The sequence below is a fragment of the Scyliorhinus torazame genome, chromosome 17, assembly GCF_047496885.1.
Source record: "Scyliorhinus torazame isolate Kashiwa2021f chromosome 17, sScyTor2.1, whole genome shotgun sequence".
Taxonomy (NCBI): Eukaryota; Metazoa; Chordata; class Chondrichthyes; order Carcharhiniformes; family Scyliorhinidae; genus Scyliorhinus; species Scyliorhinus torazame.
This window is the reverse complement of record NC_092723.1, coordinates 113192047-113208836: the sequence shown is the minus strand read 5'-3', so window position 1 is coordinate 113208836 and position 16790 is coordinate 113192047. Positions and strand designations below refer to the sequence as shown.

The 16790-nt window shown below is 48.2% G+C and overlaps 1 protein-coding gene across 1 annotated transcript in view; it reads left to right on the top strand.

Moving 5' to 3' along the window:
* Positions 1–2071: 2071 nt before the first annotated feature.
* atp5mf (ATP synthase membrane subunit f) overlaps positions 2072–16790 on the top strand; it is a 34248-nt gene continuing 19529 nt past the window's right edge. The window contains exon 1 of the mRNA XM_072480907.1: positions 2072–2201. Within this exon, the coding sequence (XP_072337008.1) occupies positions 2186–2201 (16 nt within the window). The 5' untranslated portion in view covers positions 2072–2185. The remainder of the gene's footprint in view (positions 2202–16790) is intronic.

The following is a 16790-nucleotide window of genomic DNA, read 5'->3' as shown; positions in this document are numbered from 1 at the left end:
GAGTAATCGAGGCTTTATTACACAGAGATGTGTGGCCTCCTATAGCTGCTGCTGAAATGGCTGCCGTTCGGGGAGCACACACATTTATACTCCGCCTACTGGGCAGAGCCAGCATGCAGGGATCTACCCCCGTACCTGTAGTACAGGGGCCTTACCATAATACCCTCGTATGCAGTGCAGTATATACAAGATAATACAACAGTGGTGACTACCACAGTGGCTTCGATCACTCAGCGTGCTGGGAGGAAAGCCTGCGGCAAACAATTCAATATTGAAAGCCAGGACTCTTTTCCTTTTGACCTTAATCCTGACTATTTTTACCCCTTTCCACCCTCTGCGTTTGTTTGTCTTGTGTGTGTGTGTGGGTTGAGGATGGGACAGCTAAAGGGGGGTAGTAGGTGATCTTGCCAAAATTCTGTTGTAATCACTGCACATTTCATCTTTATCTCTGTTATAAATAAACAGTAATTGTGTTTCAACTTACAACCCTGGTGACTGTAAATTATTGGACAGCCAAGGGCCAAAGATTTTGGGAGTTTTTATACAAATTATTGGTTAATTTACTTGTGCAGGGGCCTCTGGGGCTGGAATCGACCACTCACTAACCCAGGGTGTCATAGCAACCCCTTCAGAGTTGAGTATGTTTCAGTCATAGTTTTACAGCAGAAAAAGAGGCCCATTGGCCCATCATGTCGCCACTGGCCATCAAACACTTATCTCTTCTAGTCCCATTTTCCAGCATTGGTCCATAGCCTTGTGTGCTGTGGCATTTCAAGTGTTCATCTAAATGCTACGCATCGGCCCAATTTACTCAACCCTCTCAGGGACCAATTAACCTTCATTGTAAGAGCAGATTGCATAATACTATGTGTGCACCCTGGCCCCTAACCCCAAATGACCTGACAACCATGTTTTGTTCTTGGCTCCTCTGTAAGCAAGAGAGATTGATCCATGAAAATATAAAATTCAGGGGCACCGAGGACCCGGGTTCGATCCCAGGTCCCGTGGGAGTTTGCACATTCTCCCCGTGTCTGCGCGGGTCTCACCCCCCACAATCCAAAGATGTGTAGGGTAGGAATATTGGGCATGTTAAATTGCCTCTTGATTGGAAAAAAGTAATTGGATACTCGAAATTTAAAAAAGAAAAAAAAAGACAATATAATATTCAGTAATGGTATTAGAATTAAAGGGAAGAGCTGGACCAAGCCTCAAAAACTAGGTCTGACCAATGCGATAAAATTCTCTTCTACCTAACCTGGGATTGGCAACTCTGGCTAATGTATTTCTGGACGTGCCATTGTATAACCTCCAATCACCACCCACAATGCCAACTTGAACAGCCTTTTTCACTGTCTCCAATACTTTTTTTTGCAACAAACAAAATTGTTCAAAGAAAATGGAAGAAAAGCAAGCACTTTTTCCCCACTGATCCCATGGTTGATCCTGGGTCGTTGACAAGAGTCCCCAGGAGATTAATCATTCATTTCTATGCAGACTCCTGGACAATCCTGAAGGATTGACAACCCTGGCCTGACTGCTGCAGGGTGCAAGTGGTGAGTTTGGGTTGTTTCAAATCACCTTAGTGTGTGTGGAGGCCAGAAAACACAGTTGGCAGGAATTGTCAGTCTCACTGAATGATTGCTGGAAATGGAAAATAGTGGGCGGCACAGTGGTTAGCACTGCTGCCTACGGCAATGAGGACCCAGGCTCGATCCCGGCCCGGGTAACTGTCCATGTGGCGTGCGCACATTCTCCCCGTGTCTGCGTGGGTTTCACCCCCATAACCCAAAAGATGTGCAGGTTAGGTGGATGACCAGTGGATTGACCATGCTAAATTGCCCCATAATTGGAAAAAAAATAATTGGGCACTCTAAATTTTTTTAAATGGAAATGGAAAATAGCAGTCACATGCAGGCTGATGATGAAAATTTTTTTTTAATTGCAGCATTGAACATGTTTTTTTTTTAAATATGAGAATTAATCTCTGCCTTTAAGCATTTGTTTGAGTTTTTATTCATCCAGTTGAGTTCAATCCCAAGAGGCACTGCTTTCAGGCGGCCAGCCGACCTCAATCCCGAGGCACTGCTCTCCCGGGGCCAGTTAGCCTCAATCCCATGATGCTCTTGCTCGTCCCGTCGCCTCGTGACCTCACTCCCATGCTACTTCGCGGGCTAGCGGGACAACCATGGGTAAAGGAAAAGGTCAGAAGGATATCGTGAAGGGAATTTATTAACTGCTCGTTAATTAATTTTGAAATCAGCGACAAAAGGGAGTTTGTGGTCGCGGTAGATGGGGCGGGAATCTCATCATGTTCGCTGTAAATGAGGTAGTGCCTTTGCTCAGCTGCTGGTTGCCATGGACACCAGTCTTACATGGCTCCTGGAGACCATCCCTTGAGCTGCAGATAAATAAACCCAGAGCAGAAAACAGCGGGAGTTATCAGTGCTGTTCGTCACTACCCTTTTATTTGGGGCGTGGTTTGAAAACGTTTCCTTCCCTTTGAGATGAGTGGCCATTTTCTTCCCAGCAATCTCCTGATTTCTAACTGTCAAAAGTACAGCACTGTGCAATTAAGATTTGGCTCAAAAAGGTGCAATGCCGCTCCAGCCTGTTTCATGCCACACGAGTTGCAGATTACATTTACATTCCACATTGATAAGCATTCCACATGGTATGAACTTGGCCATAAAGCCCCTTTAGCCTGATCCACCATTTGAGTAAGATCATGGCTGCCTCACCTCTCACTTTCCTGCTCGATCTCCATCCATATCATTGGTCCCCAAAAATTTACCAATTTCAGCTTTGAATTTATTCAACAACTGAGCATTGACAACCTGCGTTGGGGGGAGAATTTATCCTTCCTCTCAAGTATGGAGATCGAAATTGAACAGAGTACTCCAGGTGTGGTTTCAGCAAAGCTCTGCATTTGCACCAAGACCTCAAATCCACTTGCAATTGAGCGAAACATAGCATCTGCCTTCCAAATTGATAATTCTTACATTGAACATTTCCTGATATACATAGCCCAAGAGGGTTTACACTGGTTCCAGGGGCTCGGTTCAATGAGAGAACCTTAGAAATATGAAATGAAAATCGCTTATTGTCACAAGTAGGCTTCAAATGAAGTTACTGTGTGTAGCGCACAATGACAGACGAGAAGTGAAGAAGTCGATCCAGGCTTTATTAAGCGATGCTTGTCCCCAGCAGCTCAGCAACAGAATGAAGCTGCGGGGAAGAGCTCGGGTTCTTATACTCCGCCTTCAGGGCGGAGCCAGAAGTCGGCAGATCCAACCAGGACCCGGGATCTGTCAGTCAATAGCATCTCGGCTTCACAGGTCGCACATGACCCATAATACATACCACCACATTCACCCCTTGTTAAAAAGGAACCCGGCGGGGTGGTGGTTCGCATGGTGGTAGGGGTTTACAAGGCTGGCCCTGGAACAAATTTCGGACAGTGTTACTACAGCTTTAGCCCTACACTGGGCTATGTACATGTTTGTGAGAACTATTTACAATATGAGCAAAAAAAGTTTTTTTTGGTACAACAACATTCTTGGTGTCACGCGGATTCCCCGAGTCGAGCGGGCGGTCTGGTCTTCCTCGTCGATCGCCTCAGCCCCGGTGGTGGTGCAGGTGCTTGCTCGGGCGTTGTCGTCTCCGGGAGCATTTCGCTGTTTGTTCCTGTTTTACTCCTGGGCGGGCACGGGAGGAGGACCGATACCCCCGGGAAGGGGGCGGTGGCAGGGAGGGGATGATCGGTGTCAGGAGCGTTTGGTGTGTGTGTGTTTCCGGTGGGCGCCAGGTCCCGCAGGGAGACCGTGTCCTGTCGGCCGTCGGGGTACGCCACGTAGGCGTACTGCGGGTTCGCGTGGAGAAGGTGAACCCTCTCGACCAACGGGTCCGATTTGTGCGCCCGCACATGTTTCCGGAGCAAGATGGGTGGGTCCTGGGGCTGCCAGCCAGGTTGGCAGCGACGTTCCGGAGGAGGACTTCCTGGGGAAGACAAGGAGGCGCTCATGAGGAGTTTGGTTAGTGGTGGTACACAGCAGCGACCGGATGGAGTGGAGAGCGTCCGGGAGGACCTCCTGCCACCAGGAAACTGGGAGATCCCTGGACCGTAGGGCCAGTAGGACGGTTTTCCAGACCATGCCGTTCTCCCTCTCTACTTGCCCGTTCCCCCGGGGGTTGTAGCTGGTCGTCCTGCTCGAGGCTATGCCCTTGCTGAGCAGGAACTGGCGCAGCTCGTCACTCATGAAGGAGGACCCCCTGTCGCTATGGATATACGCGGGGCAACCGAACAGTGTGACTATGGTGCCAAGGGCTTTAATGACTGGCCGCTGTCATGTCGGGGCAGGGGATGGCGAAGGGGAAACGAGAGTACTCGTCCACCATGTTCAAGAAGTATGCGTTGCGGTCGGTGGAGGGGAGGGGCCCTTTGAAATCCAAACTGAGGCGTTCAAAGGGGCGGGAAGCCTTGATCAGGTGCGCTCTATCCGGCCTGTAAAAGTGCGGTTTGCACTCTGCGCAGATGTGGCAGTTCCTGGTGACTGTACGGACCTCCTCCACAGAGTAGGGGATGTTGTGGGACTTTACGAAATGGTAGAATCAAGTGACCCCCGGGTGGCAGAGGTCCTCGTGGAGGGCTTGGAGGCGGTCTATTTGTGCGTTGGCACATGTGCCGCGGGATAGGGCATCGGACGGCTCGTTCAGCTTTCCGGGACGATACAAGATCTCATAGTTGAAGGTGGAGAGCTCGATCCTCCACCTTAGGATCTTGTCATTCTTAATTTTGCCCCGCTGTGCATTATCGAACTTGAAGGCTACCGACCGTTGGTCGGTGAGGAGAGTGAATCTCCTGCCGGCCAGGTAATGTCTCCAATGTCGCACAGCTTCCACTATGGCTTGGGCTTCCTTTTCCACTGAGGAGTGGCGGATTTCTGAGGCGTGGAGGGTCCGGGAGAAAAAGGCCGCGGGTCTGCCCGCTTGGTTAAGGGTGGCCGCCAGAGCTACGTCGGATGCGTCGCTCTCGACCTGGAAGGGGAGGGACTCGTCGATGACGCGCATCGTGGCCTTTGCGATATCCGCTTTGATGCGGCTGAAGGCCTGGCGAGCCTCTGTCGACAGGGGGAAGGTAGTGGACTGTATTAGCGGGCGGGCCTTATCTGCGTACTGGGGGACCCACTGGGCGTAATATGAAAAGAAACCCAGGCAACATTTCAGGGATTTGGAGCAGTGGGGGAGGGGGAATTCCATAAGGGGGCGCATGCGTTCGGGCTCGGGGCCTATTACTCCATTGCGCACTACGTATCCCAGGATGGCCAAACGGTTTGTGCTAAAAACACATTTTTCCTCGTTATATGTGAGGTTCAGGGCGTTAGCGGTCTGGAGGAACGTTTGGAGGTTGGCGTCATGGTCCTGCTGATCGTGGCCGCAGATGGTTACGTTGTCGAGATACGGGAACGTGGCCTGCAACCCGTGCTGGTCAACCATTCGGTCCATCTCCCGTTGGAAGACCGAGACCCCGTTCGTGACGCCAAATGGGACCCTTAGGAAGTGGTATGGACGCCCGTCTGCCTCGAAGGCGGTGTGCTTGCGGTCACCTGGGCGGATGGGGAGCTGGTGTTAGGCGGACTTGAGGTCCACGGTGGAAAAGACCTTATACTGGGCAATCCGATTGACCATGTCGGATATGCGGGGGAGAGGGTACGCATCTAGCTGCGTGTACCTGTTGATGGTCTGACTATAGTCTACGACCATTCTTTGCTTCTCCCCGGTCTTTATTACTACCACCTGGGCTCTCCAGGGACTATTGCTGGCCTGGATTATGCCTCCCTTCAGCAACCGCTGGACTTCAGACCGAATAAATATCCGGTCCTGGGTGCTGTGCCGTCTGCTCCTTGTGGCGACGGGTTTGCAATCCGGGATGAGGTTTGCAAACAAGGACGGCGGTTCAACCTTGAGAGTTGCGAGGCCGCAGATAGTGAGTGGGGGTATTGGGCCGCCGAATTGGAATGTTAGGCTCTGCAGGTTACACTGGAAATCTAATCCCAGTAATGTGGGCGCGCAGAGTTGGGGAAGGACGTAGAACCTATAGTTCTTAAACTCCCTCCCTTGCACCGTTAGGTTTGCGATGCAGAACCCTTTGATCTCTACGGAATGGGATCCTGCAGCTAGGGAAATCTTTTGCGTGCTTGGATGGATGGTCAGAAAACAGCGTCTTACCGTGTCTGGGTGAATAAAACTTTCAGTGCTCCCGGAGTCGATCAGGCATGGCGCCTCGTATCCGTTGACCAGCACCGTTGTTGTCGTCGTCTGGAGCGTCAGGGGCCGCGATTGATCCAGTGTCAACGAAGCCAGTCATGGTAGTAGTGTCGCGGCGTCTTCTTCGGACCCCGTGGAGCCGTCGATGCTGGGGTCCTTTGTTGTCAACCAAGATGGTGGTGTCCATGAATCGCACGCGGCCGGGGGGTGGACAAAATGGCCGCCCCCATGGATCGCACGTGGTCGGGGCTGGACAAAATGGCCGCCCCCATGAATCGCATGTGGCTGGGGGGTCACAAGATGGCGGCGCCCATCCTCCCCTTGTGGTGCCCGGGACCCAAAATGACGGCGCCCGCGGGTCGCACATGGGGCGCTGTGGGGGTTGGGGGGTGTTTGGGATGTGCTGGGCTCGTTCTTCTCCGGGAATTGCGGCGACCCCCCGGGACCGGCATACTGCCGCGTAATGGCCCTTTTTGCCGCAGCTTTTACAAATAGCTGCGCGGGCCGGGCAGTGCTGTCGGGGGTGTTTCGCTTGTCCGCAGAAATAGCAGCGGGCCCCCCCTGGGATGGTCTGGCGCTTTAACCGCACAAGCTTGCGAGGGGGGGGGGTAGTTTATCGCAACGGGGGTCCACGGAGCCCAAGGGGCTGCCGCGCGGTCGGGGCCGTAGGCGCGGGCGTTTTGCGAGGCCACATCAAGGGAGGCTGCAAGGGCCCGTGCCTCTGAGAGTCCTAGCGACTCCCTTTCCAAAAGTCTTTGGCGGATTTGGGGAGAGTTCATACCTACCATAAATGCATCACGAATTAGCAGGTCCGTGTGTTCGATCGCATTCACCGGCGGGCAGCTGCAGCCTCGTCCCAAAATTAGCAGCGCGGCGTAGAATTCCTCTAGCGATTCTCCGGGACTTTGCCGTCTCGTCGCGAGTTGGTGGCGCGCGTAGACCTGGTTAACGGGCCGAACGTAGATGCCCTTCAGCAATGCGAGCGCCGTCGTGAAATCCTCTATGAGAGGGTAAATTTCCGGGCTTACCCTCGAATGCAGGACCTGCATTTTCTGGTCTTCTGTGATCCGGCCGGGGGCCGTTCGGAGGTAGCCTTCAAAGCATGCTTGCCAGTGTTTGAATACTGCTGCCGAGTTCGCTGCGTGGGGGCTGATCCGCAGGCATTCTGGGGCGATCCGGAGCTCCATAGTCTTTTAAGCTCGCTTAATAAATTGTTGTGCACAATGACTTACGAGAGACGAGAAGTGAAGAAGTCGATCCAGGCTTTATTAAGCGATGCTTGTCCCCAGCAGCTCAGCAACAGAATGAAGCTGCGGGGAGAAGCTCGGGTTCTTATACTCCGCCTTCAGGGCAGAGCCAGAAGTCGGCAGATCCAACCAGGACCCGGGATCTGTCAGCCAATAGCATCTCGGCTTCACAGGTCCCACATGACCCCTATTACATACCACCACACTGTGAAAAGCCCCTAGTCGCCACATTCCGGTGCCTGTTCAGGGAGGCTGGTATGGGAATATGGCCTTTCTTCATTGAGCCTTTGTGGCGGCTGCCATGAGCTTCAATGCATCGCTCAGCACATAGTCCTGGACCTTGGAATATGTTAACCTGCAAATCTCAGTTATGGATAGCTTCTTGCATTAGAATAGGTTTTGAGCAGACCAAAAAATATCATCCACCAAGTTGATAGCCTTCCGGTGCCAGTTGATGTTTGTCTTGGTGCGTACCCTTGAGAACAGGACATCAAGCATAGAGTCCTGTATTGCAGAGCTGCTGATGATGAACCTCGACAAAAAACTATCGCACCTCTTTCCAAGCATTCTTTGCAAATGAACTCTACCCTACTTCAGCCATCTAAAGAACACTGTGTGAAGGCACTGAGACTCTTGGTCTGCATAGTAATTTTCTTTTAAATTTTTCAGTTTAAGGGGCAATTTAGAGTGACCAATCCACCTACCCTGCACATCTTTGGGTTGTGGGGGTGAGACCAATCCTGACACAGGGAAAATGTGCAAACTCCACGCACACAGTGACCGGGGCTGATCGACGTGGGTCCTCGGCGCTGTGAGACAGCAGTGCTAACCACTGCGCTACTCTGGGTCTGCATAAAGGATCTGATGTGGGGGTCCCCTTCACACTAGAATTCAAGTGCTTGGTTAAAAGTTCTTATGATGAAACATTCCACTAAATGACTTTAATAGTCTACTCATGGGACCATCTGATAGGTTCCACCATTTCCTTCTGTGTAGGGTTTTGAAGATGTCTTGTTGAGAGCACTGCCTCTTTGAAATGTGGTCAAAGGTGTTTTTATGCACAACACTTTTCTACTAGGAAGTCCTCTTTGAGAAATGCTCCTTCTCAATTGTTTGTAAAAACCTGGTCATCAGGTGCAGTGTATTCTCAGTCGCTGTACATGGCAAGGTCTGGCCCATGCCTCAGTCCTACACCGTGACAATCACAGCCTCCATTTTAACTGGAGATTGAAAATCGACCGTATTTGTAGGGACACGATATTCAAACCTTCAGATAAAAGAGGGAAAACATATGCAACATTGCCTTCATCCTGAATATGGTGCAGTCCCAACTGGGGACATGGCCAGATCCATCTTTCAGAACACGACAGATGGAGCGTAGCACGTAGTGACACTGATGTTAACCAAGGTTCTATGCAGAGCTCAATGCAGGTGGACATAAATGTGGCGATCAGGATGAAGCCAATGTTGCATATGTTTTCCCTTCAGATAAAGGCTTGAATATCGTGTCCCTACAAATACGGTTGATTTTCAATCTCCAGTTAAAATGGAGGCTGTGATTGTCACGGTATAGGACTGAGGCATGGGCCAGACCTTGCCATGTACAGCGACTGAGAATACACTGCACCTGATGACCAGGTTTTTACAAACAATTGAGAGAAGCAATTCTCAAAGAGGACTTCCTAGGGTCTCAAAAAGGTAGCACTAGATCTGCAGGAATGTTGGAGACCTCGCACAACTTGACACCTTTTACTGTTTCAGTTAGGAGCTTGGAAGTGACATCCATTTTGTTGTCATCTCTGCTGACACGTCCACCATCCAAAGTCCTATCAAAATGGTCATTTATTCTGGTCCCAATCCTTTGGTCTGTTCCTGGATACCACAACAACAAATTCTCCTCCAAGCCGCGCACCATCTTGAATTGGAAATATATTGCTGTTCTTTCACTGTCACTGATTCAAAATTATGGAACCCCTTTCCGAACAGCATTGTGGGTGTACCTAAACCAGATGTACTGCAATTGTTTAAGATGGTGGCCCACCCACTACTATCTTTTCAAATGCTTGCTTTACCAAACCCCATGAAAGAATAAAAATAGATACCTATGGTCTATATGAACTACTGAACTAACTCCTGGGTGAATGACCACTCCTGTCTTTCACAGGAGTGTAGTTCCACCAGGGTGACAGCAGCAGTGTTGTGTGAGGAGAAAAGTTTGGGAGGTCCATAGTGCTGGCTTTTCCCTTTGTCCTCCATAAGAGTGTTCATCATTACAGCATAGAAGGAGCCATTCTTCCCAGCAAGTCCATGCCTGCTCTCTTTTCAGCAATTCAGTCAGTCTAACTCCCCCATTTTATCCTCGTAGTCGTGCAAGTTTATTTCCATCAAGAGTCCATTCAATTTCCTTTAGAAATCTTGATTGTCTCCACTTACACCATCCTCGTATGTAGCAAGTTCCAGGTCATTACCACTCATTGGCTAAAATAATTCTTCCTCGCCTCTTTCCTTGATCTCTTGCCCAAAATCTTAAATCTATGTCCCATAGTCCTTGTACCATCAGTTAATGGGAACAGCTTTGTCTGCCTTATCCAAATCTGGTGTAATCTTGTACCAGCCATAAATAGCCATAGTCCATGAGGGACGGTAGATCCCTCTGTTCACTGCAATTCTGTAGATAACTCTCATTCCTCCCTCTGCCTTGTTTCTGTTGTTGTGCACCTATCCAGTCCTTCTCCAGCTTGGCCTGTTCTTTCCTGATGTTTCACCTTCTATTGTCGCCAACACCAGACTCTCATCCCACCTTTTCCAGTGGTCAGACTTTCTCCATTTCCACTTCTTCACTTCAGGTAAAAGCACAGGAGATGCTCAGATTCTCAATGTTTCAATGGACAAATTCACTGGTGTCTTCGCTCTGTCCGGCCGATTCGAAGGACCTTTCACTGGAGCTACTTTTCAAAAGCTGTAACCCTCTTCTCCTCAGTCTTATTGAGGGTCCAGCTCTCAGACTCATACAGCGCACTGATCCATGCCAAGGATGATTTTATCCAACTCTATCAAATCTTCCTTCAATCTTATTTGCTCCAAGGATAACAGTCACAGCTTCTTCAAACTAATCTATGATTTTGCTGCTCCCGGCTTCCCAGAGCAGATGAGGTATGCTGGCATATCATTACACCCCATGTTCCAGACATTCTGACGGAATCACAGAATGGTTCAAAAACAAAAGGAGGTCATTCAGCTTGACAGTGTCCCTCTGGCTCAGTAATCACTGTGTTTACATGATTGACTCTTCTGCTGCTATTGGTGTTAGACCAAAGCCACCCAACTAATGAGAAAAATCAGGACTCCCCATTCAAAATATAACACTACACTGGATCTTAGGCAAAAAGCCAAGAAGCAATCCCATGAGGGTAAGTACCCTGGAACTTCCTAAACTCTGTGACCAACTCTGGACAGTACAGTTGAAATCAGGAACTCAGCACAGCTTAATGTGGTGGATTATCAATTAATCTCTTGTTGGTGGCTACTCATGCTTTCAAAGAAGTGCGAATGTATAGGCGGAATCGATTTTATCCAGCTTATTGTTGCAATAGATGATGATAACATGCAATTTATTTATGTCAAAAAGTATCTGAGTTTGATGCCTCTGGCTAACGGCCTGCAAGTTCTCTTTGCGCAAGGAAGCAGCCAATCATGAATAAGTCTGCAGTAATTGACACCAACCAGACTTGTGTTTGTCGCGGTCGAGCTCCCTGCATTGCCTCCCAGGCTGCCCTCAAAGCGAATGGAGCATCCCTGAGGTGCAGGCTGCCACTACCTGTAAATGAACTTGAAAATCACCCTGACAAACGCTCCAACAATTTCTGTGTTAAAATCTTGCCTACATGCTACAAATCTGCTAGTTTATTGTGGATTCTGTCCTATCTGGCTTAAAACAAATATTGGAGCACATTGCAGAGCTTAACTGAAACATTTCCACCATTTTCTGAAATTTACTACAGGCAAGACAATAATAGCTGATGTTTGATTTCCTTGATAAACCTGTTCAAACGCTGTTTGTCTCTTGTTGACATGAAAATGAAAATTGTGTATTGTCATAAGTAGGCTTCAAATGAAGTTACTGTGAAAAGCCCCTAGTCGCCACATTCCGGCACCTGTTTGGGGAGGCTGGTACAGGAATTGAACCGTGCTGCTGGCCTGCCTTGGTCTGCTTTCAAAGCCAGTGATTTTGCCCTGTGCTAAACCAGCCCCTACATCATCAGTAGTATATCATCAGCTACTCGCACACAAGCAAATGAAAAAATACAATGAAACTCTTCAACAAATTGGAAACAGTATAGCCACGTACATGATAAATGGATTTGACACACCAATGCAGTACTGAGTGGGACAGCGCCAAAAATGGATGCCTTGGTCATTCATCTCTTTGCTATTGTGGCATCATGCTGCACACAAAATGAAAGCTATATTTCCCTACATAACAAGAATCATTGCCTTCCATGTAATTCATTGTGTGTGAAACATTTGAGATATTTCTGAGAAACTCAAAATAAATGAAAGTTTTTCTTCAATTTTAACAGCACGAAAAAGGCTAATTTTGAGGTTATAATCAATTCATGTTCCCAGATCGTCACCAGTGTTTTTATGTATATTGTACCCTCAATCATTGAGTAATCTAATGAAACGAGATAGTCAATTTGCCTGTGTGTGTACAAAAGGCAAGGGACAGTAGAGAAAGTGGGCGCAATTCTCCCATCGGGAGACTAAGTCCCGACGCTGGAGTGAAAACCGGAGTGTTTCACTCCGGTGTCGGAGGCCGATCCCAGCCCCCTATTCTCCCGCCCCCGGGGGGCTAGGAGCGGCGCCGTGTCATTTACGCGCGCCGGGTCTTGGCGCCGCGTAAAAGCGGTGCCGCGTAAATGACGCGACCAGCGTGCGGTTGCCGTCCTCCCCGCGGCCGCCCCGCAAGAAGATGTCGGATGGATCTTGCGGGACAGCGGAGGAAAGGAGGTCCTCCTTCAGAGAGGCCGGCCCGCCAATCGGTGGGCACCGATCACGGGCCAGACCCCTTTTGAGCGCCCCCCCCCCCCCCCCCCCCGGTGCAGGAACCCCCCTCACCCCCCCCCACAGGCCGCCCAGTGTTCCCGCGCTATTCCCGCCGGCAGCGACCAGGTGTGGACGGCGCCGGGGGGAACCCGTCGTGTTGGACAGGGCGACCGGCCCATCCGGGCCGGAGAATCGCTGCTTGCCCATTACCAACGGCAAGCGGTGATTCTCCCAGCGGCCAGCCGTGATTCGTGCCACGCCAGTTTGGGGGGGGTGGGAGAATCGGGGCGGCGTGACGGGACCCGCGTGGCGTCCGGGTGGGGGGGGGGGGAGAATTCCGCCCAGTGTGCCTGAGAAATTATATATATAGATATATATGTCTGTGATGTTATAGTGTACCATCGACAGGACGCAAACCTACTCCGCTTTATTTCGATGTCCAATATTTTATGTTAGCAATGTGGCTGTCAGTTCACAAAGGAAAAATTCAATAATTCTGAAACATAAACAAGAACAGGTAGTAAATAACTCTCGACAACATGGTGCAATGATTGCACATGGCACGCAGACACCCAGTCCATTCACTTTTATTTCCCTTCTTTTGGGTCAATCCTATCCCATGAATCTTTCTTTGTCTTGGTATCGGCTGCCACCCTTGTTTCTGCATTGGATCTGAATGGCGCGCAGCAGTTTGAAAATGATTTCCAGAGTTCTTTCAGAAAATTCACCAGGAGGATGCATTGTTTCTTGGAGAACCTGAATTCTTTTTCAATTTCTTACTTTCGTCGAAAGCCTGCAGAAACAAACAGTTCCTACCAATTTTCTCACCTACGTTTGTGATGCCATCAGTTCTTACTGTTCCATGAGCACCAACAATCCCTCTGATATTTATACCTTAATTCCCACCCTTCATTTGAACTGAAATGAAAATCGCTTATTGTCACAAGTAGGCTTCAAATGAAGTTACTGTGAAAATCCCCTAGTCGCCACATTCCAGCACCTGTTCGGGGAGGCTGTTACGGGAATCGAACCGTGCTGCTGGCCTGCCTTGGTCTGCTTTCAAAGCCAGCGATTTAGCCCTGTGCTAAACAGCTGTGCTAAACAGCTAAACATTAACCAGAGTGTTAGTGGCTATTCGTTCGTAGATGGTTTTGCCTTTGAGCTAGAACAGGTGTTAAATCTAAATCCGAGCAATGTCTGCGTGGGTCTGACCCCCCCAACCCAAAGATGTGCAGACTAGGTGGATTGGCCAAGGTAAATCGTTACTTAATTGGAAAAAAAACAATTGGCCACTTTAAGTTAATTAAATAAATAAATAAATAAAAATTGAAATCCGAGATAGATTTTTGTTCAGCAAAGATATTATGGGCCAAAGGCAGTTTTATGGAGTTAGGCCACAGAGTTATGACCTCAATAAATGGTGGGACAGGCTAGAGGGGCTGAATGGCCTACTCTTGTTCCTATATTCACCCTCTTCTCATCAATATGCTCTTTCCTCATGGATCACTGAATAGCAACTTGTTCTAAATTGTAGAGTAGTGCCTCAGCCAAAACCATTCGTGCCCTCACCTGCATCTAGATTTCGGACTCCTATTAAATCCAGTAAACTCACGTTAAGTGTTCACACAATGATTACAAACCACTTGATAGTCGGTTTGGTTGCTGCAAACGAGTATCCATTGCATTGTATTTTTTTGTGAAACCTCATTGCTTACAATCTATTCTCATTATCATTAAAAAAGGGATGAAAATGATTAAAGTTCAATTGATCCCATGAATTTATCGATCCTTAGCATATACACATTGGAAGAATTTATAAAATTGAATTACAAAGGACCAAATTGTTTATGACCTAATATATGTTTAATTTCTATTTGTGATAGGATGAGGGTAATTCTGTTTTATGTAATCTAAAATGATGGCATTATTTCTCCTTGAGGACTAGCTTTCCCTCTGCCCAAGCGGTTCTCTTTGGGTTCTCCTTCACTAGTCTATCCTTGACCCTCTGCTCTTGTTTGGCTACATCCTACTTCCCATTCTTCCAAGCAGCTGAATCACCTTTCATATGTTGATCTAATCCTGCTCCATCTTGCTCTCTCTTCCATTGAACTATACATAATTTCTAATTGACTGTTTTATTCCGAGACCTGGATCATCCAAAACTTTACCAACTGATTGTCAGCAAAGAAAACTCACCTGGGACCTACTCAATGGCTTTAGCACATCAAGGCCTGACATCTCCAACACTTCCCTGTGCTACACCTCCAAAAGTATTCCAACTCAACCAACTTGCAACAGGCCACCTCCCCACCCAACTGAGACTCACACATGTGACTTACCAGCTCAAGTTCCAATGGTTCTATGAGTCCAAGGATGCTGATTTCAAACTTTCCCTACCCAACCTCAGTGGCTTCCTCCTCCTTTATGACCCTGTATGTACTATTCACTTGCTTCTCCGCTCTCAAACCACTCCATCGTCATTGGTCACTTGTTCATCCACCACGTTCCTTTCATCTGAAATTCTCCAACTAATCCCCTTTCATGCCCGCTATCATAAAATTCCTCAATCTCTCCTCTGTAAACATGTTGTTTGTCATTTTTATAAATGACCTGGAGGAGGGCGTTGAAGGATGGGTGAGTAAATTTGCAGATGCCACTAAAGTCGGTGGAATTGTGGACAGTGCGGAAGGGTGTTACAAGTTGCAGAGGGACATAGATAAGCTGCAGCGCTGGGCTGAGAGGTGGCAAATGGAGTTTAATGCAGAAAAGTGTGAGGTGATTCATTTTGGAAGGAATAACAGGAAGACAGAGTACTGGGCTAATGGTAAGATTCTTGGCAGTGTGGATGAGCAGAGAGATCTTGGTGTCCATGTACATAGATCCTGAAAGTTGCCACTCAGGTTGTGAGGGTTGTTAAGGCGTACGGTGTGTTAGCTTTTATTGGTAGAGGGATTGAGTTTCGGAGCCATGAGGTCATGTTGCAGCTGTACAAAACTCTGGCCGTATTTGGAGTATTGCGTGCAATTCTGGTCGCCGCATTATAGGAAGGATGTGGAAGCATTGGAAAGGGTGCAGAGGAGATTTACCAGAATGCTGCCTGGTATGGAGGGAAGATCTTATGAGGAAAGGCTGAGGGACTTGAGGCTGTTTTCGTTAGAGAGAAGAAGGTTAAGAGGTGACTTAATTGAGGCATACAAGATGATCAGAGGATTGGATAGGGTGGACAGTGAGAGCCTTTTTTCTCAGATGGGGATGTCTAGCACGAGGGGACATAGCTTTAAATTGAGGGGAGATAGATATAAGACAGATGTCAGAGGTAGGTTCTTTACTCAGAGAGTAGTAAGGGTGTGGAATGCCCTGCCTGCAACAGTAGTGGACTCGCCAACACTAAGGGTATTCAAATGGTCATTGGATAGACATATGGACGATAAGGGAATAGTGTAGATGGGCTTTAAAGTGGTTTCACAGGTCGGCGCAACATCGAGGGCCGAAGGGCCTGTACTGCGCTGTAATGTTCTATGTTCTATGTCAGTGGCCTTTCATTCCATTTCTATCTCTTTTTGCTGTGCTTGGTGTCCATTATATCATTTCCCTCCTTATTGCAAAGCACTCTGTGATAACTTCCAGAATTGGGAGAGCACTATATAGATCCAAGCTGCTAGTTAAAGGGAACTGAATATCTTCCTATCACCAGAAGAGTGCCCTATTGTTCCAGAGATAGTGCTTTGTTGGAGAGATTTTTGTGTATTGAAAAATGAAATAATAGAGTTGGCGCGACCTTCTGGAGAAAAGAGAACAATATCTAGTTTGACTTAATCAAACTGGAATAGAATTTACAGCAACCAATTTTTTCTCAACATGTTTTTGACAGAATTTTTAAAAACCACAAAGGCAGAACATTACTGACACAGATGGAAATGACTGAAGCTGATAAACAGTGATATCTTCTATCTCGAAATTGCATTCATGTTGCACCTTTCACAATCTCAGTACATGCCAAAGCCTATTGCAGACAATCAAGTGCTTCTTAAGTATCATCGCTATATTGTAATGTAGGAAACACAGCATCCATAGATTCCATAGAATTTACAATGCAGAAGGAGGCCATTCGGCCCATCAAGTCTGCACCGGCTCTTGGAAAGAGCACCCTATTTAACCCCACACTTCCACTCTATCCCAGTAACCCCACCTAACCTTTTTTTTTGCGGGGGGGGGCACTAAGGGCACTTTAGC